This window comes from Corapipo altera, unplaced genomic scaffold (genome assembly GCF_003945725.1).
Source record: "Corapipo altera isolate COAL_440 unplaced genomic scaffold, ASM394572v1 48b, whole genome shotgun sequence".
NCBI lineage: Eukaryota > Metazoa > Chordata > Aves > Passeriformes > Pipridae > Corapipo > Corapipo altera.
In genome coordinates, this window is record NW_020884884.1 from 14,966,785 (window position 1) to 14,992,623 (window position 25,839).

The 25,839-nt window shown below is 37.7% G+C and overlaps 1 protein-coding gene across 9 annotated transcripts in view; it reads right to left on the minus strand.

Moving 5' to 3' along the window:
• LTBP1 (latent transforming growth factor beta binding protein 1) overlaps positions 1-25,839 on the minus strand; it is a 192,850-nt gene that overhangs the window by 73,665 nt on the left and 93,346 nt on the right. For all 9 annotated transcript variants that reach the window (XM_027641572.1, XM_027641576.1, XM_027641575.1 and 6 more), the window contains 2 exons: positions 17,089-17,191; positions 10,692-10,763 (listed from right to left, as the gene is read on the minus strand). In XM_027641572.1, the coding sequence (XP_027497373.1) occupies positions 10,692-10,763; positions 17,089-17,191 (175 nt within the window). The remainder of the gene's footprint in view (positions 1-10,691; positions 10,764-17,088; positions 17,192-25,839) is intronic.

Sequence of the window (25,839 nt, forward strand, 5' to 3'; positions counted from 1 at the left end):
ACCCATAGATGATTTGGACCTCAAATGCTAAACCATGAAACAATTCTACTTGCTTTGATGAGCGCTGTCTCTGTTGTCGGAAATAAGTTAGAGGAAGAGACTGTATCCTTGTATCCTTTACCTTGAATACAGGAAATCTTGATATCTGCGTTCATTTAAAAATAAAAATCCTCAACAAAATTACACAAATACAAAATTATATATACACACAGGCAAAAAGCACATAAAGATTTTGGAGGAAGAGAAAAAACGTGGGAGAAATTGGTACATATAATGAAAATAATTGCTTTGCTTCCTACACTGTAATAACCAGACATTTTTAAACAACTTTTTCCCTTTCCAAATTCAAAGTGTACATTTTTATTTATAGGAAAATTAACCTATACTAATGGGAAAAAATGGAAGATATCTCCCAGGTGACATATGTAACATATCACTTTTTTGGTCACTTTTTCTGGAATATATATCCATATAGAATTAGCAGAAATTCTTTGTAGAGTGAAAACAGGATTTAAGTTTTAAATCAGCATAGCAGACAACTTATTTTAAATAATGTAAATTTGACTTGGATTTTATAGCTCTAATTTTCAAGGAAAGACTAAATCTCATTTGTTAACCATTAAAATACATTGTTCTTTGAATATATGTAATCATGAAAAATCTGGCACTTTCCTATTCTATCTAGGAGAATAATTCTACCATTCTACATATATTTAAGCAAGGTAAGTAATAGAATAGCATAAGTGCATTTATATTTTTGATGTTTAAAATTATTAATGATGCATTTATTAGATGATAATTTTACTCATTGTTTGAATCCACCTTAATTTTAAGGAATGTTAAAAATCTATATATGGATAAACTTTATTATTTGAATACTAAAAGTATATAGGCATGCTAAAAACAGAAAGCAAAATCCTACAAAGATACAGATATTTTTTATGTTTGTAGAACTATGTCTGTATGTTGTAGAAGATAAAAATGGTGTCTGTTGTTGTAATTCTCAAGCAGTTGTTCAACTTTGAATAACTTACTACTGAACTGAAATCTATATATATATATAAATATATTTACAGTGAAACGTTAGGAGGCACAAAATTCTAGTTACAGATTAAAGACTTCAACTAGCTGAATGATCTTGAATACCTACTAGATAAACTGTGGTATTTGGATTTTATAATGATTTTTTTTAACAGAGCTTAAACTTTAATTGTGAACTTTTGGGCAAATTTAATTTGAATATAATCTAAACAGAAATTATGCATGTTTTTACAGATCTGAACTGTATCTCATGTCATTGCTGAGGAAAACTGGCATGGGAACATAGGAGACACACTTGGTGAGACTGGAAGAATCTTCTTCTAGAGTTTTGCCTACTAATAGTGAAGGTTTCGTGGCATTATTTATTGAAGTGGCTGATTTGCAGGTAAATGGGATCTTCCTATAATTCATGAATACGCAGGCATCTTTCTTTCCAAATGATTCAATTATTTTGCAGGAAATATTCACAGATGCTGCCATTATTGCCTCTGTATTCAATCTCTTCGCAGATAAACTGAGCCTGTACGTCTAGTATTTAAAAATACAACACCCAATCCACATGTGCTGTTATTGCTATTTAATGTGGGCACCACTACATTTAAGTTCCAGCTCATGTGTAAATAGCTAAATACCAGTGAACATTCCTTTCAGAGTCCCCAATACAGATATTCTTCTTTCTAAATTTGTGCACTTTTTAAAGTTAACTTCATTGTGCATGTTCTGATGCCTCAGCATAACTTAATTATAGTGTATTTTAACGCCTCTTTTCCAAGTCATATCTTCTCAGTGAGCTCATAGAATTACTGAGCTGACGCTCTGTGCTGAATTACACAAGCCTATCTAGGGATTCCTCAGAAACAAGCCATAACAACACCCCAACCCTTCACATTTTCAAAAGAAACAAATGTATATGTAAGAATAGTGGTTATTTAACAACTTGGGTGGAAAAAAAAAAATCCCTTCCAGATTTACTACCTACTTCACTTCATTTCAGACTGCGGTAAAAGGCCACCTATCCAAAATGTTTGCTACCACTTGCCAACCAGCCCAGCTATGCAAATTGCACTGGAATCAACTTGTTCAGGCAGCTGGAAAAGAAATCTGATTCAAGATTAACAGATTTTTTTTCTTTTCAGCCCTCTATTTCTTGTATATAGACATAAAATATAAGTATAGGAATGAGAATTCATTTGTTCCATTGTACTAACTAGAGAAAAACACCTGAATAATCTTTTGTTGTGCCGAAGTATGAACTGATGACACTCTTGAGAAGGGATTTGATAAAATACCTTCATATACACAGAGGAAATACTATGGGGCTATGTAGCAGTACTATAAAACCATACACACAAAAATAAAGCTTTCCAAAGATCAATTCAATATTGACTTTCAGTTTTTGAGAAAAGCAGAATAATGAAGTTCCCTCAGTAAAAAGCCTCTGCGTTAGTGAGACAGAAAAAAAGAGTTTAAGCAAGGAGATATTCCACACAGCACCTTGCGTGGCTACGCAATAAATTCTCATGCTAGGCACCATTATTTATAAAGAACTAATAAATAAAGCATTGATTTTGTAATAGTTGATGTTTGATAATGGGAATGACTTGACCTTTCTCAATGGTAATAAATGAGTCACTGGCATGAAAGAAGCATTGTCATTCTGCACTGACTGTCAGTCTGACCCTTTGCTGTTACTCTTCCATATTATACATGTCAAACACATGGAACTGTTCCATGGCATGCTGTGCTCCTCGGTTTGGTAGTCCATCTCCATGAAAGTTTGACTCATACTTTCAGTCTGTGGTAATGGCAGAGGAAGCCACATGCCATCCCAGCAACCCTGTTGGTTGACTCTGCTCTCACAAGTTCATCCAAATTCACAGAATCTTTGCCATAACCAAGGTCTTGACAGTGATGCTGCAGCACTATACAGATGAGTGCTGTGTCTCAGCTCCTCCTATATTTTTTTCTAAGCACACAGCTTGATATATGGTGAGGTCAGCCACCACACTCCCCTCCAGAGCCACCACAGTGCTCCCAGCTTCAAATAACCCAGATGCTGTAACCAAACTGCTGCTAATCTATCCCACAATCTTTCCCACTAAGAAGAACTTAAAACAGTTTCTCTTAACAAGAACAGTTAGTGTTTGATACCTTCCCACACATTTTTATAGGTCTTCTGGGTGTCAGGTCAGCCTGCTCTCAGAAAATGAAATGTGTTAATGACTCACTGCCACTGAATTTCCTGGGGAAAAAAGCAAGCTAAACCAACTATTTCCTAACTGAATGCTTGTCTGCTCATGTGGAGTGCGTGACTGTGAACACAGTAATCTCCATGGACTTTAAAAAAACAAACAAACAAACAAAAAACAACAAACCCTCCTCCAAAACCAAGTGGAAGTGAAGGAGGAAGATGAGAGCAATGTAAGATGTTCATTTAAACAAGTAAGCTTCACAGCCTACTGCTCTTCTACACATTGACAGGCCAAGACAATGTGAAGATCTTGATGCCAACTACAGCCAAGCAAAGTGTTGCAGAAGGACTTGTTGATCAGCAAAGAATTTTTTGCCACAGAGCACCCTACAAAAGCTGACGGCGTATCAGTTCTGTACTGTTTCCTTTTGGCAGCTTCCAGCTGGTAAGACTATTTAGGAAGAGAAGTTCACTACGTTTTGGCTGTGTTAACCATTATAACAGCTCTTCAGACCACCCAGGCCCAGCTGGACTAACGCAGAAACACTAAGGTGGTGTAAAGCTGCCTTCTCCGCCTTCAGCCTTGTAGGTCATTCGGACACACGGAGCAAGTCCCTTTTTGAAGAGTGAGCGATGCCCATATTTGGTCACAGACATACAAGAATTTGAAACATTTCTATAAAATTAAATTCATTCTTTCATTTCCAGGCATAGTACATTGAATTTATGCTCATCAAAATCATCACAGCTTGGAGCATTAAGTATTATCTTAAAATTCTAGAACTGAACATGCAAGTTTATTAATGTGTTTTGGTCAAAGCTGAAATCTTCTGACTTTACATTATTTAAGTCTATCTACTCATTTTAAAGAAAACATTTTTACTCAAGAAAAACAGTCTACAAATTCAGAAAAGTCAGGGGTCACAGTAAGAATTTCGAACAATGCAAATGCAAACAAAAACAGTCCGTAATTTGTTTTTTGAAAGAAACCATTGCTACCATTGACGTAAATAATGTGGTGAACTTTGTTTTCTGGAGCACTGGTAACTTTGAAATGGCAAATTCCACTATCAAAATTGGACCAGGGTTTGAGTTTTATAACTATTTTATGTTGAAGTACCTAAAATGCATTTAGAATTTTCATAAATAAGGCTGAAGAATGCTAAGAAGTGATTTAGTATTAATTAAAAAAATATCTCTTTTGAAAGAATAGATCTCACTTGTATCATTGAGTTTTCTGTGTTACAAATTTGAGGTGATTTTTGATTACATGAATAAATTTGACTCAAAAGACAATGAACATTTCAGATTTTCAAAGTCACATTACATGCACTAAAAGAAGAAAACAATGTTTAATTTCACAATTTTTAAGAAAACATATGACAAGGTATAAAAAGTAAATATGCAACAGCTTCTAGCTGGGACAGTCATGATATCCAGAAGGTTCTTATGAATTTTGGACCAAGAATGGGAAGTTGTAGAAGCAGGAGCTTCTAGTCAAACCACCACAGCCTTGGTAGCTTCACTGAAATATTTAGAATAAACTTGTGGCTACAAAGTACTGCAGCCTGTCTCACCCTCTCTGTCTCAAGTGTCTGGTGCCAGAGGACACAAGCAATCTCAACAGTTTGAGACAGTGATTCTGGCCCGGAGCACTGTGGAAAGGTAAATTTCTGAAGGAGACTTCTGCATTTAGCTCTGAAATTCAGTCTCTACGTTTATCAAAAACCAATCGACTTTGGTTAAATTACTAAGCAATAAAACTGAACAGAAAATAGTAGTCTCCTTATGATGTAAAGTGAGCAAGTTGCTTTTCAATAAGACCCACGCACACTTAAGACACTTTGCTGCATTTAAGCAAAGCAAGTCTTCTAGATCAATTATATACTAATTTGCCACAGTACTGGGCAACTTCTTAATTAAAACTGACCTAGTGGTCAGTCATTAAATGTTATTTAGTAAATATCTGCCTGGATAGATGTTTTCATGCAGTAAGTGCATGAAAATATGCACAATAAATTAGGTTGCAAATTTAGACTGGAATATATAATTTACATTATTCATGAAAATTTTACTCATTCTGGTACTTATATACTAGGCTTCACTGGGAGTGCCATCTGACTGAATGATCTCCAAATTGACTCAATATACGGACATCAGCTTTTATTCTCTTTATGAAAATCAATTACAATCAATTACCTACTAACACCACAGAAAACACTGTTCCAACTGGTTCCACTATAGGTACCTTGTTAACCACTATTAATATTCTCTGTTCTAAGAAACATATAATATCCAGATTTTTCTGCCTCGATTATAGTTGATTGTTTCAATAATAACATGATTAGTGAGAACAAGGGGCAAAAGAAACAAAAAACAAGGTTTCATTGTTAATTAATCTATTGCAATATTTTCTAAAATTACAGAAAAAACAGCTGCTTATTCTAAGAAATGACCCATTGATTTCTGTGAGCTAACATAACAGCAGCAGGAAAAATCAGTCCAACTCATTTTGTGCTTTTGCGTGGAATTTACTGGAACACAAGTTTGCAGATCCACACTTCTCAAACACATAATCAATGTCCAAACAGCAACCCAGCCCAGTTTCTGGAGATACATTTATTTCTCAGTACGATCATCATAAAAGAACTTCTTTGAAAGATGGTTGTTGACTTAGTAGCTAAGTAACATAAAAAGCATTTCTTACAAAGCTAAGCTCTTTTATTACTTTAAAGTAGTAAAATAAATATACAACGTGCAGAGAAAAGAAATTTATTACTGTATTTTAGGGACAAATGTAGGAGAGCAGAATATACCCTCAAAATTTATCTTAAATCATGATGAAGCCAAGGGAAAAGAGCTTTAAGTCCCCAGAGCATATGACTATAGAATTTGATCCATCAACATACAAGTACTAGTTTCTACAAGCTCATATGCATTTTATTTTAAGAATATAGGGACTTTCCATGGACTTCCATGCACTTTTTACTTCAATGTAAAACAACAAGTGTCCAGGTATTTTTCCAGTTCTTCAAGATAAGATTTCTAAAGTGCTCTACTGGCAATATGCTAGTTTCCTGAAAAATGAATCCAACCTTTTCACCAGCTGTTTTTTTCATTCTATTTCAGTTTTCCAAGAAAACCATTAGAGAGTAAGGAAACAGTAGTATAATTCAAAGCAGGGAACCAGAAATTAACGCTGCATGTGGATTCTGACAAAGAAGTTGCAACTCTGATAAGCTGTATTTTGGCTCTAATGACAGCCTTAGGGCATCCATGTGTGTACATGTAATAAATCACCTAATTGAAAAGATAATTACTGAGGGGGAAAAGAGCTTTCTTAATAGCAATTACACTAAATTGTTCGAATTAACATACCCACAGATGGGCCTTTGTTGTCCTACTTACACATTAGAGAGAAGAATGTTTCATTATATTAGTTCACTCACTTGAAAGGAAAGAAATCAGGATCTGGTTATTAATCACACTAATACTTCTTAGTTTATGAAGCCTTTGTAGGCTTTTGACTGCAAAACCAGTGTAGAACAAAAGGTTAATCAGACTTTTAGGCCTGATTTTCAAAGGCAGTGAAAGTTGGACAATATTTAGGTGAAAACAACAATCGCCTTAAGCTGGAGGCATGGATTCAGAAATATATCCCCATTACTATTTTGTCTGGCAACCCTGGCCCTTTCTGAGCATGGACACAGCATGCATACCCCTTCATTAAAGAATAATCTAATTAAAACGTACACTTCCATACAGACATGCTGTTCCACTCCCTTTCAATATAATTGTAAGGATCACTGAAAGAATATGAATACTCCCATGACAGCAGCTTAAACAGTTTTCTCTCAACATCTGCTGCTGTAGCTCTGCTCTGTGTTAGTGATATGGACAGCTCTTTTTGCATTAGTCCTGTCCTCTTTCCCCCTAGAATAGCATTTCTGCTTCAGATAAACTAAGAGGACACTTTCGGTTGCCCCATTGAAAAGCACATGCTATTAACCACTTCAGGACTGAAATGCACCCTGACAGCAGCTTTCATGAATGAAGCTAGCTTTCCTGAAGAACATTCAAACAGAGGTCAAAATCATGACCTGCTGAAAGAAAATGGTAATCTTGTTACTTACTTCAGTACTAAATTCCATCATGCTTTGTTTCATGGGTACTTCTTCTCCCAGTTCCTTCCTTTTTTGTACCTCCTTTTTGGAGCGTGTTGGTGAGCAAATCACAGAGGAGCCATCCAATCCTTGATAAGGCAATAGGGGGAACCTCCAACAGCCACCCCCCTCTGCCCTCTCCAGAAAGTTAAGAGATTGTGTCCATCCTCAATTCATCAACAGCCTACTTCCTGGTGAAATAATCCTACTCCCATTTGATGCTTAAACTCTAGATTATAAATTCCCATGTATCAACTACAAGATATATTTAGAGTTTACAGCTTGGTCTCTTCTGGGACAATGACAGCAGTATAAAACAAACTATTTTAAAGCCTCATATTTCTTGCAGTGTTAGTTATGTGGTACAAAAATGTGTCAGGGGAAAATCTATCAAAATCCAGTGTAAAAAACAATGACTAGCCTACCAGGTATGGATCTGTTTCTGTACACTACCATGTCAGTACTTAGTTCCCTCAAATGCTCCTACCCAGAGACATATGTTCTCCCTCCCTTATCAGCCTGTCACTGCTCAATGAAACAATTTCCTGGCCTACTACAGGCAGCCTTCCACAAGTACCAGACAATTTTTAACCATCTGTAGACCCTGACTGAGAATCTTAGTTTCCATGGAATAAGATTTGCCAACACCTACAGTCTCGTGAAACAAACTGAATGCCCTACACGCCTTCAAATGCCTGCTGGGTTGCTGCTGTCTAGGAAACCATTGTGTGGGGTTTGTGTGGGGGTTTGGTACTGAAGGTACCAAAAGCTCCCTTCTCTCCTGGATCATGCTCAGAGGGATGCCATGATGGCATCATGGCATCTTCTAGACACTTTCTGTGCTCAAAGTTAGAAAACCTCTCTTTTGCAGACTCCAAAAAACCTCACAAATAATATGCAGAATGAAACAATCTCCTTCAAAATGGCTGGAAACATCTTGCTGAAATATACACACCACCTGTGTGTTTAATTTGAGGCATTTGAGGTGGCCCATTTATGACTCACACCTCCTTCACCTTTTCACTTTTCAGTTCTCATTAGTAAGTTATGATCAACATCTCCCCACTCCTTTTATTTATTAGGAGAACCCTATGGTTTTTCACTGCAGAGCAGGGAGCAAGCTCCTGAGATGCAACTGGCAGCTCTCCTCCATTTAGTTTTTACTATTTTGACCCACCCCAATTTTCTCTTGCAGTCTTCCAAACGCTCCTACCCTGCAAGCTGGTAAACCACTAGGTAGAGGTCAGATCAACAGATCGGCTCAGGTGGCTATACTTGCAGATAGCAGCTCAGATCTCCCTCAGCAGTGAAACAGCATGATGTTTGTGTTTAATGCTCTAGGAACTTTATTATTTTGGTTGGTAAATGATTTCTTTATGCAACTGGCTATTGTACATTCCCTCATCAGAATGTTAAGTGAAAGTTTTCAGTTAAATAAGATTAACTTTATGTCCAAAATGCCTACAAATATCTTTTAACATCAATTACTCTTTCATTTTATCCTGCTCTCCACCACCACTACTCTTTGTTGGGACCTCTTTTACCCTTGCTGTATCAACAATGATTAACAAACCTGACCACAGCAATATCAGTCTCACTTGAACTCATTTTTCCCTTATTTCCCAAATCTCTCTCCAAAGTACCATTGCTTGACTGCTCACATCTTCTCAGACCTCCTTCTTGTTTGCTTGTGCTGTGCCAAACAAGTCAGACAAGCAATTAAGGTTTTTCCTACATCCTCATCTGGCACCTCTGTCCAGTGCTCAAAGATACACAGAAAGAACAACCATATGCCTATGGGTATCTCTTCAGCTTCATCAGATAGAGATGCCATAGGCCATAGGAGGATGTAAATGTCCCAAGCCTTTCTTTGTAGCTTCATGATCATGCAGATTCCCACAACCCTATATGTTTTGATAACTTCTGTGTTTACAGCCAAGACGGAGAGATAGACAACAGGTTAGCAAAGGCATATAGAGCTTTTGGAAGACTCCATAAAACAGTCTGGCGAAATAAACACCTTAAGTACAAAGATCAGTGTTTACAGAGCCGTAGTGCTGTGTACTCTCTTATATGGGTCCGAATCATGGGTCATTTACCACCACCTGCGTCTCCTAGAACGCTTCCATCAACGCTGTCTCTGTACAATCCTAAACATCCACTGGTCAGATTATGTGACCAATACATCTGTTCTAGAACAGGCAGGCAGCAGTTACAAGTATTGAGGCCACATTGCTGAGAACACAGCTGCGATGGGCAGGACACATCTCAAGGATGAAGGACCACCGCCTCCCTATGATCTTGCTTTATGGCAAACTTGCCACTGGCTGCTGCAAGAGAGGAGCCCCAAAGAGGAGATACAAGGACTCCCTGAAGCAACATCTCAGCCTTGGCCACACTGATCTCCATCACGGTCTACTCTGGCCTCCAATCGGAGGTCTGGAGACACACTATATATAATGCTGCTGCTTACTTTGAGAACACACGCAAGATCACCATCAAAGAGAAAAGACAACGCAGAAAGAATCGTGTCTTGCCAATACCACCCAAGGAGCCCTTCTGCTGTGCCTTTTGCAACCGATCTTGTCTCTCTCGCCTTGGCCTTTTTAGCCACCAGCGCACTTGCAGCAAGTGTGGGTAGAGCCCTTCCCAAATCTGCATTCAGGAAGCCTAGCCATGAATGTTTACAGCCAAGAGATAATACAGTCTAATCTTGGAGTAACACAACTTATACACTAACTCCACACATCCTCACCTGCACTATGCACAACCTGCAAGTATGTGGGTCACTGCTTTACACGGCAGCCAGGTACACATGCTTATAATCTTCATCTTGCCAGGGACACCGTCTGGCTTTTCTCAGTACTGTTGTGTCTAACCTCTAAGTCCAAAAGGATTTTTCTCTGATTACTCTAAACTTTCATGCTTATAAAAATTATTCTATAATGCTAGTTTCCTCTGATTTAACTAAGTGTACAGATGCACTGTTCAGCAAAAAAACTGACAGAATAATGTCTTTATACTGAAGACCAAAGTAAATGGATCCTTATGAAATCATCTTTATACATCATCAAAGAAAATGAAACTATAAGTAAAAGTTTTAAAAGTTTTTTGCCCTGGAGGCAAAAAACCACTCTATACAGTTGCCAATATTTGGAAAGAGTTAAAAGTAGCCTCAACATTTTTTCTCAAACACAAATCAATAAACTGGATTCATTCATGTAATTCATAAATATCAAAGAATCTGTCACAGAAAACAAATATACAAACACAATCAATTGTGGACACTATCATACCTTGACAAAATGTAGCATTGATCCTCTTGTAGCCTTGTGGGCATTCCATCATAGGACTGTACCCATGGTAAGCTGAAGAAAAAAATTATATCAGTTAAATAATGCTAATTTATATGTTTATTTCCAGAGCCTGACAGCCAAATTATCATATAACTATAAAAAAAAATCCAAGTTTTTTTGATGCTTGGTTAAGCATAAAAGATAAAATAATTAAAATTAAAGGTTGTACAGGTAACCTTAATTCCTTCTCTTTCCATATGTTTACCACTTAAGATTTCAGCTATGCAGTCAAATTTGTATTTTTTACAAAAACAGAAGCCTTTGAAATCAGAACATTATCATTCATCCTATTTGCTCTCAAATATTCAAATAACTACTTTTGCAAACAAGCTACAAATATCATGCTGGGAAAAGATAAAGTGGAAGATTCATCATGGAAACTCAATGATGGTTTTATAACTGAAAGCAGCTTTAGAAAGCAAAAGTATCTTCAAACGTTAAGCAAAATTGTTGGGTACCAGTTCTCCTGCCATATTGAATTAAAAAAATACTTGAAATCCAGAGCAAATAGATACAAATAAACTTTTAAAATAAGGGGTGAGGGGAAAGAAGAGAAGGGCACATCTGTGATTACAAAGCTGTTGAATTTTAGAAGACTGAACTTCACTTACTGGCTGATCAGTGCAAACTGTCACAGACATAACACTGCAAAGTAAAGACTGAATTCAATTTTGCCACTATAGAAAGTGTTCAGGTAATCAGTTTTTTATTTCTCTTTATTGGTTTTTTCTTCCCTTAAGGTTGCTTTTGAGACTACAGAAAACTGTGTATTGATGCTTAAACATCATAAATAAGAGCAGTAACTTCTTTGTATGGTTATGCACTAAAATCTAACTTCTTGACGAAGTCCAGTAAGTTGTTAAACATATAGGACTAAACTTTTGGCACTATGATCACATACGTGCCTTTGCTAAGAGTCAAGAGAGTTTTTCATAATTTGCCACAACAGAGATCCCTTACATTTTGTCACATCTTTCGGTTTCCTTTGAAAGTGTTCTAAATGTTCAGTAGATAAAAAAAAGGACTTAAACCAAACCAACCAAACAAAAAACAACCCCAACAAAAAACCAGATGCAGTACTTTTCATCTTTATTGTATATAAATTGTCAAATACGACAGAACAACTGAGTAACGATGTTGTTGATTGGCTTCACACTACGTAATGCCTGAATTGCACATTTATCCCTGCAGCTTATTTTAAAACTGGTAACTGGTTGACTGTAACAGTGGGGGGAAAAAAAGGAAGAAAAAACCCAATAATTATTTTCATTACTTCTAAGTAACGTTTTCCTATTATTTGGAAAAATTTAAGTCATGATCCTGAGTAGCAGCTTTTGGAGTGAGATAGTTTTATTTCAAATTGCTGTGACTTATTTAAAATAATTACTTAACTAGAACATTAAGATTCTCCTTAGATATTGCATAAATTACAAAATGGTTAAACACAAAAATATTACGGGCTAAAACACAGCAACAATATTATTAGAGTTTTGAACACATATTTTCCATCTTTACATTGACTACAACCATTTTAACTTAACCCAAAATCTGGAAATTTTTTCTTTTAAAATGGCAGCTACAATCTTTTCACAATGTTAACATTAAAACCAGTTAAAATTTAAGGTGAGATTTACAAAAGCACAATGGCCTAGTCCCCTCAAAAAATCAATGAAACTCCTAATAGTCATGTTGGCAGAGTCAGACTCGTAATTGCACTCATTACATCCTAACTGATCTGTGTTTGCCACTACAGATCCAATTCAATTCTCACTAAAACCAAGTGAGATACCCTGCAGTGCAGCGTGATGAACAAAAACAGAGGAAGAGCAGAACTCTTGCAGTTGTAGATGGAGACTAGCCTATAAGGTATGCCAGGTCTTTTCCAGTGCTGCAACACATTTTCCCTTCCAGGATGACTCAGCTGCTCTAGAAAGTGCAGTGGTGGAGCGAGGTCAGAGTTTTTTAACCTCTCTCTCCCTCCTCATCCTCCTACTCCCACACTGAACAGGAAATGGCAGCTTATTAGCAGCTGTTTTCTTCCTTCTACAAAGAGCAGAAACGTTAAGTGGGCCACAGTAGAGTAAGGAGCTTGTTCAGTGATGCCTAGTGATCCACGTGGGAGCTGGATGGAGTCCTACATTACTTATCCTTTATACATTTAGACAACCTGTTTGTAATTATTAACTGTTAAGAAGAAGCCTGACCAATCATAACATTCCCCATGTAACACAGAAATGCACTTTATCTTAAACATCTTCTGTAGAAGCCCTCAAAAATGGAGATCTGTTCCAAAATTTCTTCTTTTGGTTTTCAGTAAAACTGAATAACCCATAACCTTACAGACATGGGAGCTGTCTCAGGTCAAGGCACTTAATTTTGCAATAGGACAGAAGCCCTGACTGAGCAGTGGCTGTAACCCAAAATATTCAAGTACATCTCTACAAAGTGACAGAGCCCTACTTAAGACCATGGGAACAAGACACACATAAGCTCACGCATGTCCTTAAGTAGCTGACTGAAGTGAGAAGAAAAGTGCCTGCTAGTGAGACTGAAGTATATGCTTAAATATTTTGCTAAAGTGTGTTACACAAAAGATCGCAATCTGACTACATATTATTACAAAAACAGGTCAACCTTTAAGTTCATGAAGCTTAAAACCATAAAAGCAAAAGGAAGTCTGTTTGCTTCCAAAAAATTTACAATAAAAAGGGTAATACCAATTTACTGAAGTACCAGAACAGGTCAAAATTATATGGGACTAATGTGGGACTAATTTTGCCTGTTGAGACACTGCCATAGATATCACTTAACTAACAACTTACTAATGATTTACTTGACTCCCAAGTTTTTCCATCTAGCATCATATAAATTTATACATGTAAATATATATGCATACTCTTTCTACCACTGAATCATTCTTGTTGTAAAAATAAAAATACTTGATGAACATAAATCCTCTAGCATCCACTCCATACTTCCATTAAGTCTTATAATAAAGTTACATTTATCTTTGAATATTGTTTACTCTACAGAAGCATAACACTTTGATACTGGCATGAGGCTTAGTTTGACATCTATGCCCTAAGGACACTTAGGCCCATTCAAAACAGATTTAGAGGTTCAAGTTGTGTGCCTAAGTTCAAACTGATCATCTATAAAATTCTAAAATGCTGTAAGATCACTTAAACACCTTCAAAACTCCAAATTTATCACCTAAAGTTCTTAGAAATATGAAAATTCACCATTTGCACCCATGCAGGCTTGCCATAAGACATGGCATGATTGAATAGCATCACACATAGAATCATTGCTAAATCAAAGCTGGCCTAGAAAAAACACCTATACCGCTACCAAAGCTCCCTGACAGATTTAATGAATATTCCTGAAGCATACACCTACCAAATTATGTTCTTGATATAATGCAGTGATATAATGACACTGCATTTTAATCTGAGGAAAACAGATAGCGAACCCTTCTCCTTCTCCCTTCTTAAAACACTAATGTACAGTGAGAACTCCCACCTAGAAAGATGAGAAATGTATCCGATTATGTCTAGGAGAAACAAACGCTTACTTTCCAGGAATGCTTTAATCAGAAGTAGAGGATTATTCCAAGTGACAACATTCTCTGTCTCCTCTTGAGATCATACAGTTACATTCAAAAAAACAATTTCAAATTGAGCCAGAAAGCAGGAGTGAGCATGACTCATACCGTAAGTAATTAAGGACTCTGGGAAAGAGACTGGGTTACTAGTCCTGTTCCAAGAATTGTTCCTACATTTTATGGGTTAGGGCATCTCCTCATAGGTATAAAATGTAGATTAGAAATTATTCTGGCAGATAAAGGAACTCTGAAGTGTCCCATCTTGAGCAAGTGTGCTAGCCATTAAGCTTTTATAATAAAAAGACATTGTTCATCTCATTAGCATTTTTAAAAAAAGTATTCTTACTCAGTGCTTCGAAAAAAGGGTGCTGGACTTCCTTTCAGGAGAGGTTTTTAGGTTGAGTTTAGGCACTTTTCTGTACCCATCTAGGAAGCATCTGTGGATCAGGATTTCAGACCTGGTTTGCCCCAGTGTTTCCTTGACTGCTTGCTCTTAACACCATGCCAGACATGTTGGCATTAAAGATCTGCCTAACCAACACATCGACTGTGGATTCCAGGTTGAAACAATCAGTGTTGTACGCGAACAATGAAGAACTAACAAGTAGACTTCACTTCAAACCAGAAACCAAAAAATTTGTATTAGTAGTAGTTTTCGGTTGAATCATCCCGGAAACTACAGGCCTGTCAGTCTCACTTCAGTGCCCAGTAAAATCACGAAAAATATTATTCTGGGAAATACTGAAAAACACCCGGAGGACAACACAGTCATCGGTCACAGTCAGCACAGCTTCATGTGGGGGAAGTCCTGGGATCATCAAGTCCAACTCCTAGCCCTGAACAGGACAGCCCCAAGAATCACACCATGTGCCCGAGAACATTGCCCAAACGCTTCCTGTACTCTGGAAGGCTTGATGCCGTGACTGCTTCCCTGAGGAGCCTGTTGCAGAGCCCAACCACCCTCCGGCTGAAAAACCTTTTCCTAATATCCAAGCTAAACCTCCCCTGACACAACTTCATGCAATTCCCTCAGGTTCTATCACTGGTCACCAGAGAGGAGAAATCAGTGCCTGCCCCTCCATTTCCTCTTGTGAAGGAGTTGTAGACTGCGATGAGGTTTCTGCTCATTCTCCTCTTCTCCAGGCTGAACGAGCCAACTGACCTCTCAGGTGCTCCTCTTATGGTGTTCCCTCAAGGCCCTTCAACATCTTCATAGCCCTCCTTTGGATGCTTTCTAATATTTTATATCCTTCTTGTATTGTGGTGCCCAAAACTGCACACAATATCCAAGGTGAAGCCGCCCCAGTGCAGAGCAGAGCAGGACAATCCCCTCCCTCGACCGGCTGGTGATGCTTTGCCTAATGCCCCCCTGGACACGGTTGGCCCTCCTGGATGCCAGGGCACTGCTGACTCATATTCAACTTGCTGTCAACCAGGACCCCCAGGTCCCTTTCCATGGCATTGCTTTCCAGCATCTCATTCCCTAGTCTGTCCGTACATTCAGGGCTGTCCCATCCCAGGTGCAGAATCTGGCACTTTTCTTTGTTAAACGTCATACTGTTGGCATGCATGGCCCTGTTAGAAACTGTATTTACATAATACAGGAATAAAAATTCAGGTACCTGAGTCTTATCAACTATGACCCCAAGGAGGCTCTCTCCCTGAAGCACATCAGAAAATAAACATACTCTAATGCATGAAAATTAAATGCTTCATAAACTAGCAGATCAGACTGAGTCAGCATAAATTATGTCAGTCTCCTATGGAAGGAGGAGTCAGAGAAATAGAAGTAAAAGTAGGTTTTCTGCTGGAATTGTATTTATATCTACATTAAGACTTGCCAACAAAAACATGCTTCCAAAAAGATTTAACACTGAACATGTTTCCAACATTGCTATCTGTACAAATAACAGGGTCCTAGGTGACCTAGATAAGAATGACTGCAATCTTCTGCCCTATATCTGGCCCACTAAATGCAGGTCCACTCCATCTGCAAAACTGAGATTACATTACCTTTACCCATCTTTCATTTAATGACGAAACTATAACATGACACAGGAGTATTGTTATTCCTGTGCAACAATAACATAACTCACAGAAAGTTCAAGAGACTATCTTCACCTATCATGCAAAAAATTTGAAATTTCTTTTTCCTTATAATATGATGTCAAACTGTAGTAAAATGGTGAAAGAAGTCTTTGTCATTGTCTAATTGTTGGTGAAGATATTTCAAAAGCAGAGCAAAAAAAGTAACTGACAATTTAGAGCCTGGAAGATCTTGGCTCCAAACTTGAAAGTTCATCTGCAGTCCCAAGACGTCACTGCATTCTCTCCAAGCAGTAACTGGCGCCTCTATAATTTAAAATTTCTGTGCAAACTTAAAAAAAAAAAGTCCAGCTGGAAAAGGCAAGATGATTCAATGTGATTATTCTTCCTGCACTGAGAAAACACAACAGTCCACCACTGACTGAAAGGAGGAAGAAGGGGAGAAAAAACCCAACAATGTCAACTTTGCTGGCTGCACTGAGTGCCTGCATAATGTAACCCTGCTGGTATGCAGGGGAATTCCAGTTTCTACAACCTGTTCCTAATCAAATCATAGCACATTCTTTCTACTAGGTTCCTTTTGTTGTTTTTTTTCCTTCAAAAAAAAAAAAAAAAAAAAAAAAATACTACTTAAGGGGGAAAAAAGGCATAAGCTGATCCAGAGAATAACAACAAAATAGCACTTACATGGCTTCTTGGGACATTTCTGGCATTTGTTAAAACCCCAGGAAGTACCCACGGTTCCACAGCAGTCTTCTTGCTTGGAAAGGCCAGGAAGTGCTTTGCCACACTGGAATAGTCAGGTAAAGAATTCTCTGGTTAGTGATACTATAAAATGCTCACTTCTAGTACAATGTTTTTTCAGTTATCTTGGGTTGACCTCTCGCTGAGACACTGAAGATTCACTGGAGCTCTTAGCTGAGCTTAAACAGTGCCTATGCATTGCAAAGGCTCTCTACACAGGCATGACTCAATTAGGGGACATTATTATCTTCCCCTGTGTCAACTTGAAAAGAAAGAGAAAGAAACAGAAGGAACCAATATGACACAAGAATGAGTGAGTATATTTCTAAGGTAGTAACTTACCACTGGCACCTATTCCCTACATTCTTCTTCATCAATACATCCTTGTCCACTTTTTCAGAAGCTATATAAATTGACTCAAACACTTAATTACTCTCTTAGAGAAAGACAAAAAGTATGACTATGGTTTTTATGTTATTTCCTACTAAATAGCCTCAATTTCCCATCAACTTATGTTTAATGTTTATGATCAGTTACTGAAAACTGCCAAATTTAATGACAGATTCTGCTGCTCAGACACTGAAGATAACACATGTAAGATGACTAAAGTTGAAATTAGTGATGCCTGTGTTACTCCAAAGAACTCTCTCCCTCCCCATGCAAATATTCAAATTAATCATGCAATAATTTCTTAGGCCAATTGTCATTTCCCCATCAATAATTTCCTTATTCTGCTTTTTATTAATAAGAATACTAATTTTCAGAAGCTTACAAGGTACTAATTATGTTCTTGACTTCTGCAATTTTCTTCCATTTCTTATGGTAAAGAAAGCTTAAATGTATTTCAGATGCAGATGTTAAAAAAATGAAAACATCTAAACTTGCCAGTCAGGTATAAAATGTAACACACAATGCACAGGAGAAGTTCACAACAGCTGCCCTTAGTAATACTTTCAAAGCAAATGCTGATATAAAAAAGCACTGCAGCAAACAATTCAAATATGCCAAAGTGTGAATCCTCAGTACGGAGTGAATAGACTTTCCCTAATCTAACTTAGCTTTCTGACAGCATATAAACCTCTGACCCAAATGCTCAGTGCCACTTAGCTTTCAGCTCAAGATAGCTGGCTCATCCTATGCCACAGGCTGTGGCCTTGCAGTTGCTTTTACTTCAGCTAGTAACCCAGTCACTCTGCAGTTCAGATTATGCTGAATGCACAGGCACTGACAGCTTCCTCCAACTTTTCTAAAATTTTTCCTATGTGCTCTTGATCATATGGGCACACGTGAGCCAATGACGTTTCTGAAGCAGTGTTACTCTCTGTAGTTTTGTAGTGTGACTAGTAACAGGATAGCAAGCTACCCCACATCAGGGTTCTGACCCATCAGAGGGTCCCCTCTGCATGGGGAGGGCCAGCAAGGCATCATGCCAGCCATCTTCTCTATCCCTTTCTCACAGATACTACCCCCAGGCACCTCCGGAAATATCTCTGCAACAAAGGAGCCCCAGTACACTATTTAAACATCAAACTGCAGCCTGCAGCAGCTCAGCACTTACTGCACGTGAAGCTTAGACATCTGTCAGGGGATGTACAAGAAGCTGGAAGCATCCTCCATCTTAATGACAGCCACACATGTCAAAGTTTTTGGCACTACGGCAACTTAGCACAGTTATGGTGTGCCTCTGTACACCACCCATATACAGGGTACCACCATTTGTGCTTTGAGTCTCATTTTAGGGTGACACATGAACAGCAAAAACAAGAGTGGTCAACAAGATTCAGAAAGACTGCTCAGTTATTGTTCAACTTTAGGAGTCTATTTTCAATTGTTGTCTGCAGAGGATCTGGTGAAAAATTTTCCGATGTTGCAGGGGGTGAGAAACAGTCCTCGCCTGGATGGTTTTTGGCTGTGTTAAAGCAGCAAAGTATCTAAGCAAGTCTCACCTTCCAGATACTGGCCCAGGCTTACATTATATGAACACATCTTTCAGCTGTCTTGCACTAGACTGACCATTCCTGATCAGTCAGAGTCTGCTGAGTTGTTTCCAGAAGCCACTCTCAGCCTGGTACTTCACAAAGACCATCAAGATGCACAAATGGTGAATTCTGCACAACTCCCACTGCTGTAGCAGCTCAGCTGTTTTGAAAACTGGAACTAGCTCTTCCAAGTGCCCCTAGCTAGATGATATACAAATTGTGCTGCAGTTCCCAGAAGCTTAAAAATCTTTCAGCTGGAGAATACTCATAATGCTTCCTCCAAGTGGCTACACTAAAACCTTAGAGAATTCATATTACATTCTTAAACAATGCTGGTTTTCTCAACCAGTGTCCCAGGTGAGCATGCTCCAAGAAGGACCATTTTACATTATAACCACAGCTATTCAGTTTTACTTTATAATTACAGATGCTCAGCCCTTTTTCTAGAACTGAGACTGCTTTTTCAAAGACAAAGAAGCCACTTATTACAGTCGTACACTGTGGCTGTTATCAAGAGCCAGCTAAAGCATGTTGCACTCAACTCTTCTTCCCCTAGTGTATCTTGCTTTTACAACTCTCCTCTTTCTGAAAAAAAGCAGAAGGAATCAAGGTTGGTGCTGCACCTCCCTTAGGATCTCAGAAATGGAGCCTTTGGGCAGTGAGGCACATTACAAAAACCCAGTGTTTCTCTTCAAGGTCAAAAGCCTCAAGGACACATTCCAGCAGTTCACATGTGTCAAGGCAAGATTCCACTAACCTGAAAGCCAACATTGCATCATGAACTGGCCCTTCCCCCCTCTCCCAGAATAGAAAAGGTGTCATTTAATAGTAATAAATTAAAAACAGAAAAAGTAAAGAAGGATGGGAGAAAAATAAAGTAGTGGAGGAGGAGGAAGATGAACTGAAGCCTACTTATAGTTTAGGTGTGGTGCTACAGCATTTGCACTCTACCAAAAATCATGATCTCTGTGGTCATAACTCTTTCAAATTTCCATATAAAAACCATGAGCAAAAATAAGGATGCCAAAGTCTGAGTCATCTGGCAATTGTAGTTTGTAGTCCTGTCAGTAAAAACTGGCAATGATTAAAGCTGCTGCTCCCACTGCCTCTATGGTGAATTAAAGCTTGAAGAATCAATGATAATTTGGTTAACATCCAGATCATTGTAGAAACTGGCCAGTGAGAAAAAGCAACTGCCACATGGGACTCCCAGTGCTGTAAGATCTGTGTAATTCTGGAGCTATGTATCAGAAAACATGATTGCTCTGCAAAGTCCTAATCCAAGCAGAAACAAAGAGTTCTTCTATGCCTAGTAAACCCTGATTTTTCTGATACATCTAATAGTGCTTCAGATACTCTCAACGCTCAAGTCACTGCACAGTTTCCTAGCCTGCTGCATTTTCTCAAGATACTCCCCCCCTTTCACAACCCTTAAGCATCTATGAACTGAAGCTCTGTTTCTACAGGTTTCAAAAATTTTTTATAGGTAATTTCTATCCACTTAAAAAGTCTTACCCACTTCCTATTACCAAGAAGAACTCATTAGTTTTTCAGTCAGTCTTTTCCAGTCTCTGAGTCACAAGTGACTGGAAACATCACTTTGGGGAATTCCCAACTATTTTTTAGTTTATCTGACCATTCAACATAACTCCAACACACACATAAAAGCCTAAAATAAGCAGAAAAGCTAAACAGGCATACAGCTTGACTGTCCATGAAGATAATGCCATTCCCTAAGCTTAGGTTTACACTTTTCTGTCAATCATCTATATTTTAAACTAATCTAGTCCGTATTCCTGAGGGGTCCTGGAAAAGAAAACAGATTTTCATGAATGGTATCTCTGTCACAAGCTTGGGATTTGGAAATCACTCTTACTCGATCAGAAGGCAAAGAAGTCATGAAGGTTTTGTATAAAAGAGTCCAACTGTGCTGAAAGAGGTTCAGCAGTAGCAGCAGTATGATGCACACATGGTACTGCTATAAAACAAAGTTCTTCCTGGGTAAAGAGCTCACAGACACTGAAAGTATTGTTTCGAATCCACATATTTTTCCCCATGCGTGCCTGGGCTTCTATGCCAATATTTTATATAACTGAAGGAAGTACTGAATATTCCCACTGGAAGACTGAAATTCTGGCTGACCCTGTGCTGGTGCACGAAGGCCACCCCAAGCCACATCACCTCTTTATTACTCTGTCCAGACTACAGTCTCTGCCCCATCTCCACAGTCTTGGAGTGCTAACAGTTGTGTACTGCCACCAGGGTTTCATGTGTTTTCCAGTGCCAAGGGAAAAGGAAGGATTATAGCCCTCCTTGAAATCCCTCTGCTAAGGCAGTAGAGGAAGTTTATTCTGTAAAGTGCAGTAGGGAGCCCAGTCTGGCAATTAGTCTCAGGGCAACCACAGAGGATTTTGGCCAGGGGACCACAACGTTTCCTGGGACTCAGACACCTGCGTGACCCATCCACAAATCCCTGTCACAAGCTGTTAGTTAAAACCACAATACAGGCATAAATAAAGGGGTGTCATATGATTAACTATGATTGAAATTGATAGGTGCTTTGCCTGAGTTAATAGCTAATGACTCCGGGATTCAGCTCAAAAGACTGTATTTCACATACCACAATAGGAGAAGTGAATGGATACACTGTTTAACTTTCTGTAAACTATTCAACAGGCACAGACCTCGGATTCTTGCTTCTTTTTTTTTTTTTTCCCTATAGGCACGACAAACAGAGAAAGAAACCTCAAACTTAGTAAACTGCATTACTGAAACCATTAACAAACAAACTTAATTAGCTTACTGACCAGCTGAATGACAGGTTGTTACAAATGAAGAGTATTATCCCATGTACCACTGGCTCACTAACAGGCATTGTCTCATAAGCAGAGGAGAGAAACTTAAATATTTCCAGACTTTCTAGAAGAACTGGTAAAGAATTTGTTTTGGCTTAAACAGAACATTCTTCATAGGCAAGTAAAAATTATTCAGCTTCCTTCTATTTGAGTAATTAAAACAGTGTTTGGAGTTTTTGGTATCTGATACATCCTTAATCTTCTGATATTTCAGAGTATTGATCTTGCAAAGAAACTATTGCAAATGAAGCATTAATCCTGGAAATGAATCCACACCAATTTCTGACAGTCTATTTGTTTAAGAACTTCAGAAGCCAAACCATGAGCTTCAAGGAATTCCAGACAGTTATTTTATTTTATGAGATGGTATTTTTGAGACTATTCTAAAGAAAAAAGGTTTTAAAAGTGCTCTAAGAGAACAAGTACCAGTATGAAGTACAAGACTGTATAATTTTTCCTGCCTGAAGAATATAAATAGCAAAGTTCATTTCACACAGCTGTCACAAAATGAAAATACCTGAAATTTACCTCCATAGGAAATGTTTTGTTAAATCTCAAGTTCAACAGGAATACTTATACAGTTGAATGAATAACTTCAAATAGCATACTACTACTGTAATCACCTCCACAGTATATACACTATGATCATATTGCATACAGCAGTATCAATGTTAGGTTAGGCATTAAGAGCTATCAACACATTTTTGATTTCTAACTCAAAAACTTTGCTGCCTTTGTTTAATATTTCCCATTTGAAAAATTCATCAATTATCCAAGTCCAGTTCCTAAACACTTTATGTATATTCTCAAAGTTAAGTACTCGATCAGCATATGCCCTTGGCTGAATAAGGTTACGTAAACGTTTAATGATTTGCAGTCAGAATCTTTACCATGATACAAGTTGGTAATTTCTGACCTTTTCCAGCTGCCACCAGTCACTTGGGTTATTTCGTATTCTACCAAGTCTGACAGCAGACAGAAGTGTGTTGCTCAAACAAAACCAAATGTTTCCTGTAAAAGACATTACTGAAACACAGTATTAAATAAACCATTTCCATAGAAATTTATCCCACTTGAGATGCTGATTAACTAACATCTGTTGATCAGGCATGCTAAGCAGCATTTGAAACACATTTGAACACATATGTGCACTGAAAAATGGACAGCCTTTGTAATTTTCAGTAAGTCTTTCCTAGTGTTCACCATTAACGTTATTTAGTTTAATTAACACAATTAATCTATCAAGATGTGCTTCTATTGTCTGCTACAGGTGTCATATTGTGATTTGATTCCTAACCATAGGAAAACACATGAATATACTTAGTTAACACTTCAAAGTGGTATTAAGGGGTGAGAAAAGCAGTGCTTAACCATCTTTATATGAAGTTCGACAGATAGCAGGCATCTGCATTCTTTTCTTGATTTAAATGCAAAATCACCATATGCAAAATCAACAGGACTCAAGAATACCAATACAATCTTTACTAGATGCACCACTGACACTGTATAAGTTTTTTAGGAAATAAGATATTCTGTGTTGTAAGGCATTTTTGTTAGAATTAAAATGAAAATCTGCAGAAAAAAGAGAAACATAATCTTCCTTATTTGCTTGCTTTTTAAACACAACCTAGAGAATCAGTGGTCTAAGATGACTAACGCCTTGGATTTCAGAAATAAAGGACTACATGGCTGTAAAACATCTTTCAGGACAAGTCTCTATGTCCAGTCTCCAGCTTTTGAAGGTACCATAACATATAGTGCTCTCCAGAAATTTATTGTTTTCCATCTTAAGTGAGATTTTAGTCCTACTGTTTCCACTGTGTTCATTTCCCAACTTCAAGTCTCTACGTTCTCTGCATTATTTTCTATATAAAAAGGTGCAAGTTTAGGTAAAGGTTTGTTTCCTATATCTTTATGACAACAGAAAGTTTCTGCCCTGCAGCTTAACTGTTAGTTCATGATATACCTTGCAAAAATATTTCTGGTACTAGGAAAGTCATACTTTTGTATGCGAGATATCATAGTAAGCTATCATGTGACATGGTAAGCTACTCTGGAGCAATCACCACTAACATATTCTAGAGGAGAAATAATTGCTAAGCATTTCACTTAGAGAAAAGAGAAGCAGCCAAGAAAAGTGAACTGACTTAAGTACAAAAGAGAACCATCCAAAACACTATTTTTTCTTATATTATTTTTTAAAAATTCAAATATTAATACTACTTTTATAGTTCTCTTTCCACTTTATTTACCAGTGCTGAGAACACTTCAGAAAACAGTCACAATTAAGCAACACATACATACACATGTATATGTATTTATGAAAACATGTGTCCTTATTTATTCTAATCAAACTAGGAAATTTCATTCCTCTAGCCCCTCTCTGTCCTCTAAGCTTGTAGACTGACATCTTTTCACACATCTTTTACTAGCCTCTTCTCACCATTGCTGCCTTTGGTTACAGTCACTTATGATACTACAGACAGCTAAGCGAATAGAAAGTCTAGAAGAATTCCTATGTCAGTAGTTAAAAGTCATCGGAGGTCTGATAACGTGACCAGATTCTTTAACTATCTGTACCATAAAGTCCTCTGAGCTTCAGTTCAACGTGGTTCCAGTTTCTCACTTTAACAGTATGCATTCAGTTGGAAATTCACTGCAGAAAGCACACTGTCTTGGAATTTGAGTATAGCGACTATCCTACTGTTTTTGAATGAGATACATTAAGGGAATTTAACTAAGGTGGGGTGAGAAAGAATGTGCTGGGAGATGAAAAATATTCCATGGAAGGTTGTGAGAAAAACCTCAGAGCACTATAATCAAAGGACCTGTAACTGAAGAGCAGCTGAAATTTGAGGAAGAAGGAGAGAACAAGAGATGGACAGAAACATAGAATGGTAGAAGTTACACATTCACACAAAACCACAAAAGAGATTCTGATACTTTTTTAATCTTATGCTTCTAGCCCAGACCAGAGTTCTTACTAACTTGGTTGATTTCTTACAAGAGGCCACACACATATCCTTCCATCAATCTGCTCTATACACAGTAAATTCATCTCTGATCCCAGGATATTTAATAAAATAATTCTGGAGCCAAGTACACAATCCACCCTGCAAAAAAATGTATAAAAACTGATGACTGTTGAACAAAGTATGGATATAAAAATTATCCAGCATCAACTCCGGAAAGGACTTGCAACACATTGTTCCTAACAGGGAAATCTCAATTTAGTATCTCATCTGAACAGATAAAGAGAACCCTCAAATATAGCAAAGCAAATATGAAGGAAACAAAAAACCTAATTCTTTTGGAATAGATCTATTTAAAAGTAAAAACAATTAAGTGTTTTTCCCAGTTCAAGGTATATTTAACATACAAATAAATAATATGCACTGCCTGAGTGCAGGAAAAACAACATTTCAGATTCAAATTTGAATAGTCAACAAGTCACTTAGATCTATATGTATGGCAAGGTCTTAAATGAATGCTCTACAAACCGCCATCCTAGAACTCCAATTCTAAATTGATCCATTAAATTACATAACAAAAGGCATATCTGAAATCCTTACTATGCTCTTCTTCAAGACTGACATTGAAAGGATCGATGAAATCTGTAAAAAATGAGAACATGCACTATTCCAAAGCAGGAGGCACTACCCTTTCTTTGAGACCACTGCAAAGACACATTTTTCCAGGGGAATACTGAAAAAAAAATTATCAAAATTGGTGACAAAGCATTTAGTAGGATTCCAAGTCAGACATGAGGGCAATGGAAGCAAATTTTCCCTTTTCTCCTCCTTTAAAACGAGTACGCTACTGTCTTCCAGAGAGTGATGAGTAAATTTTAGTTTTAAAAG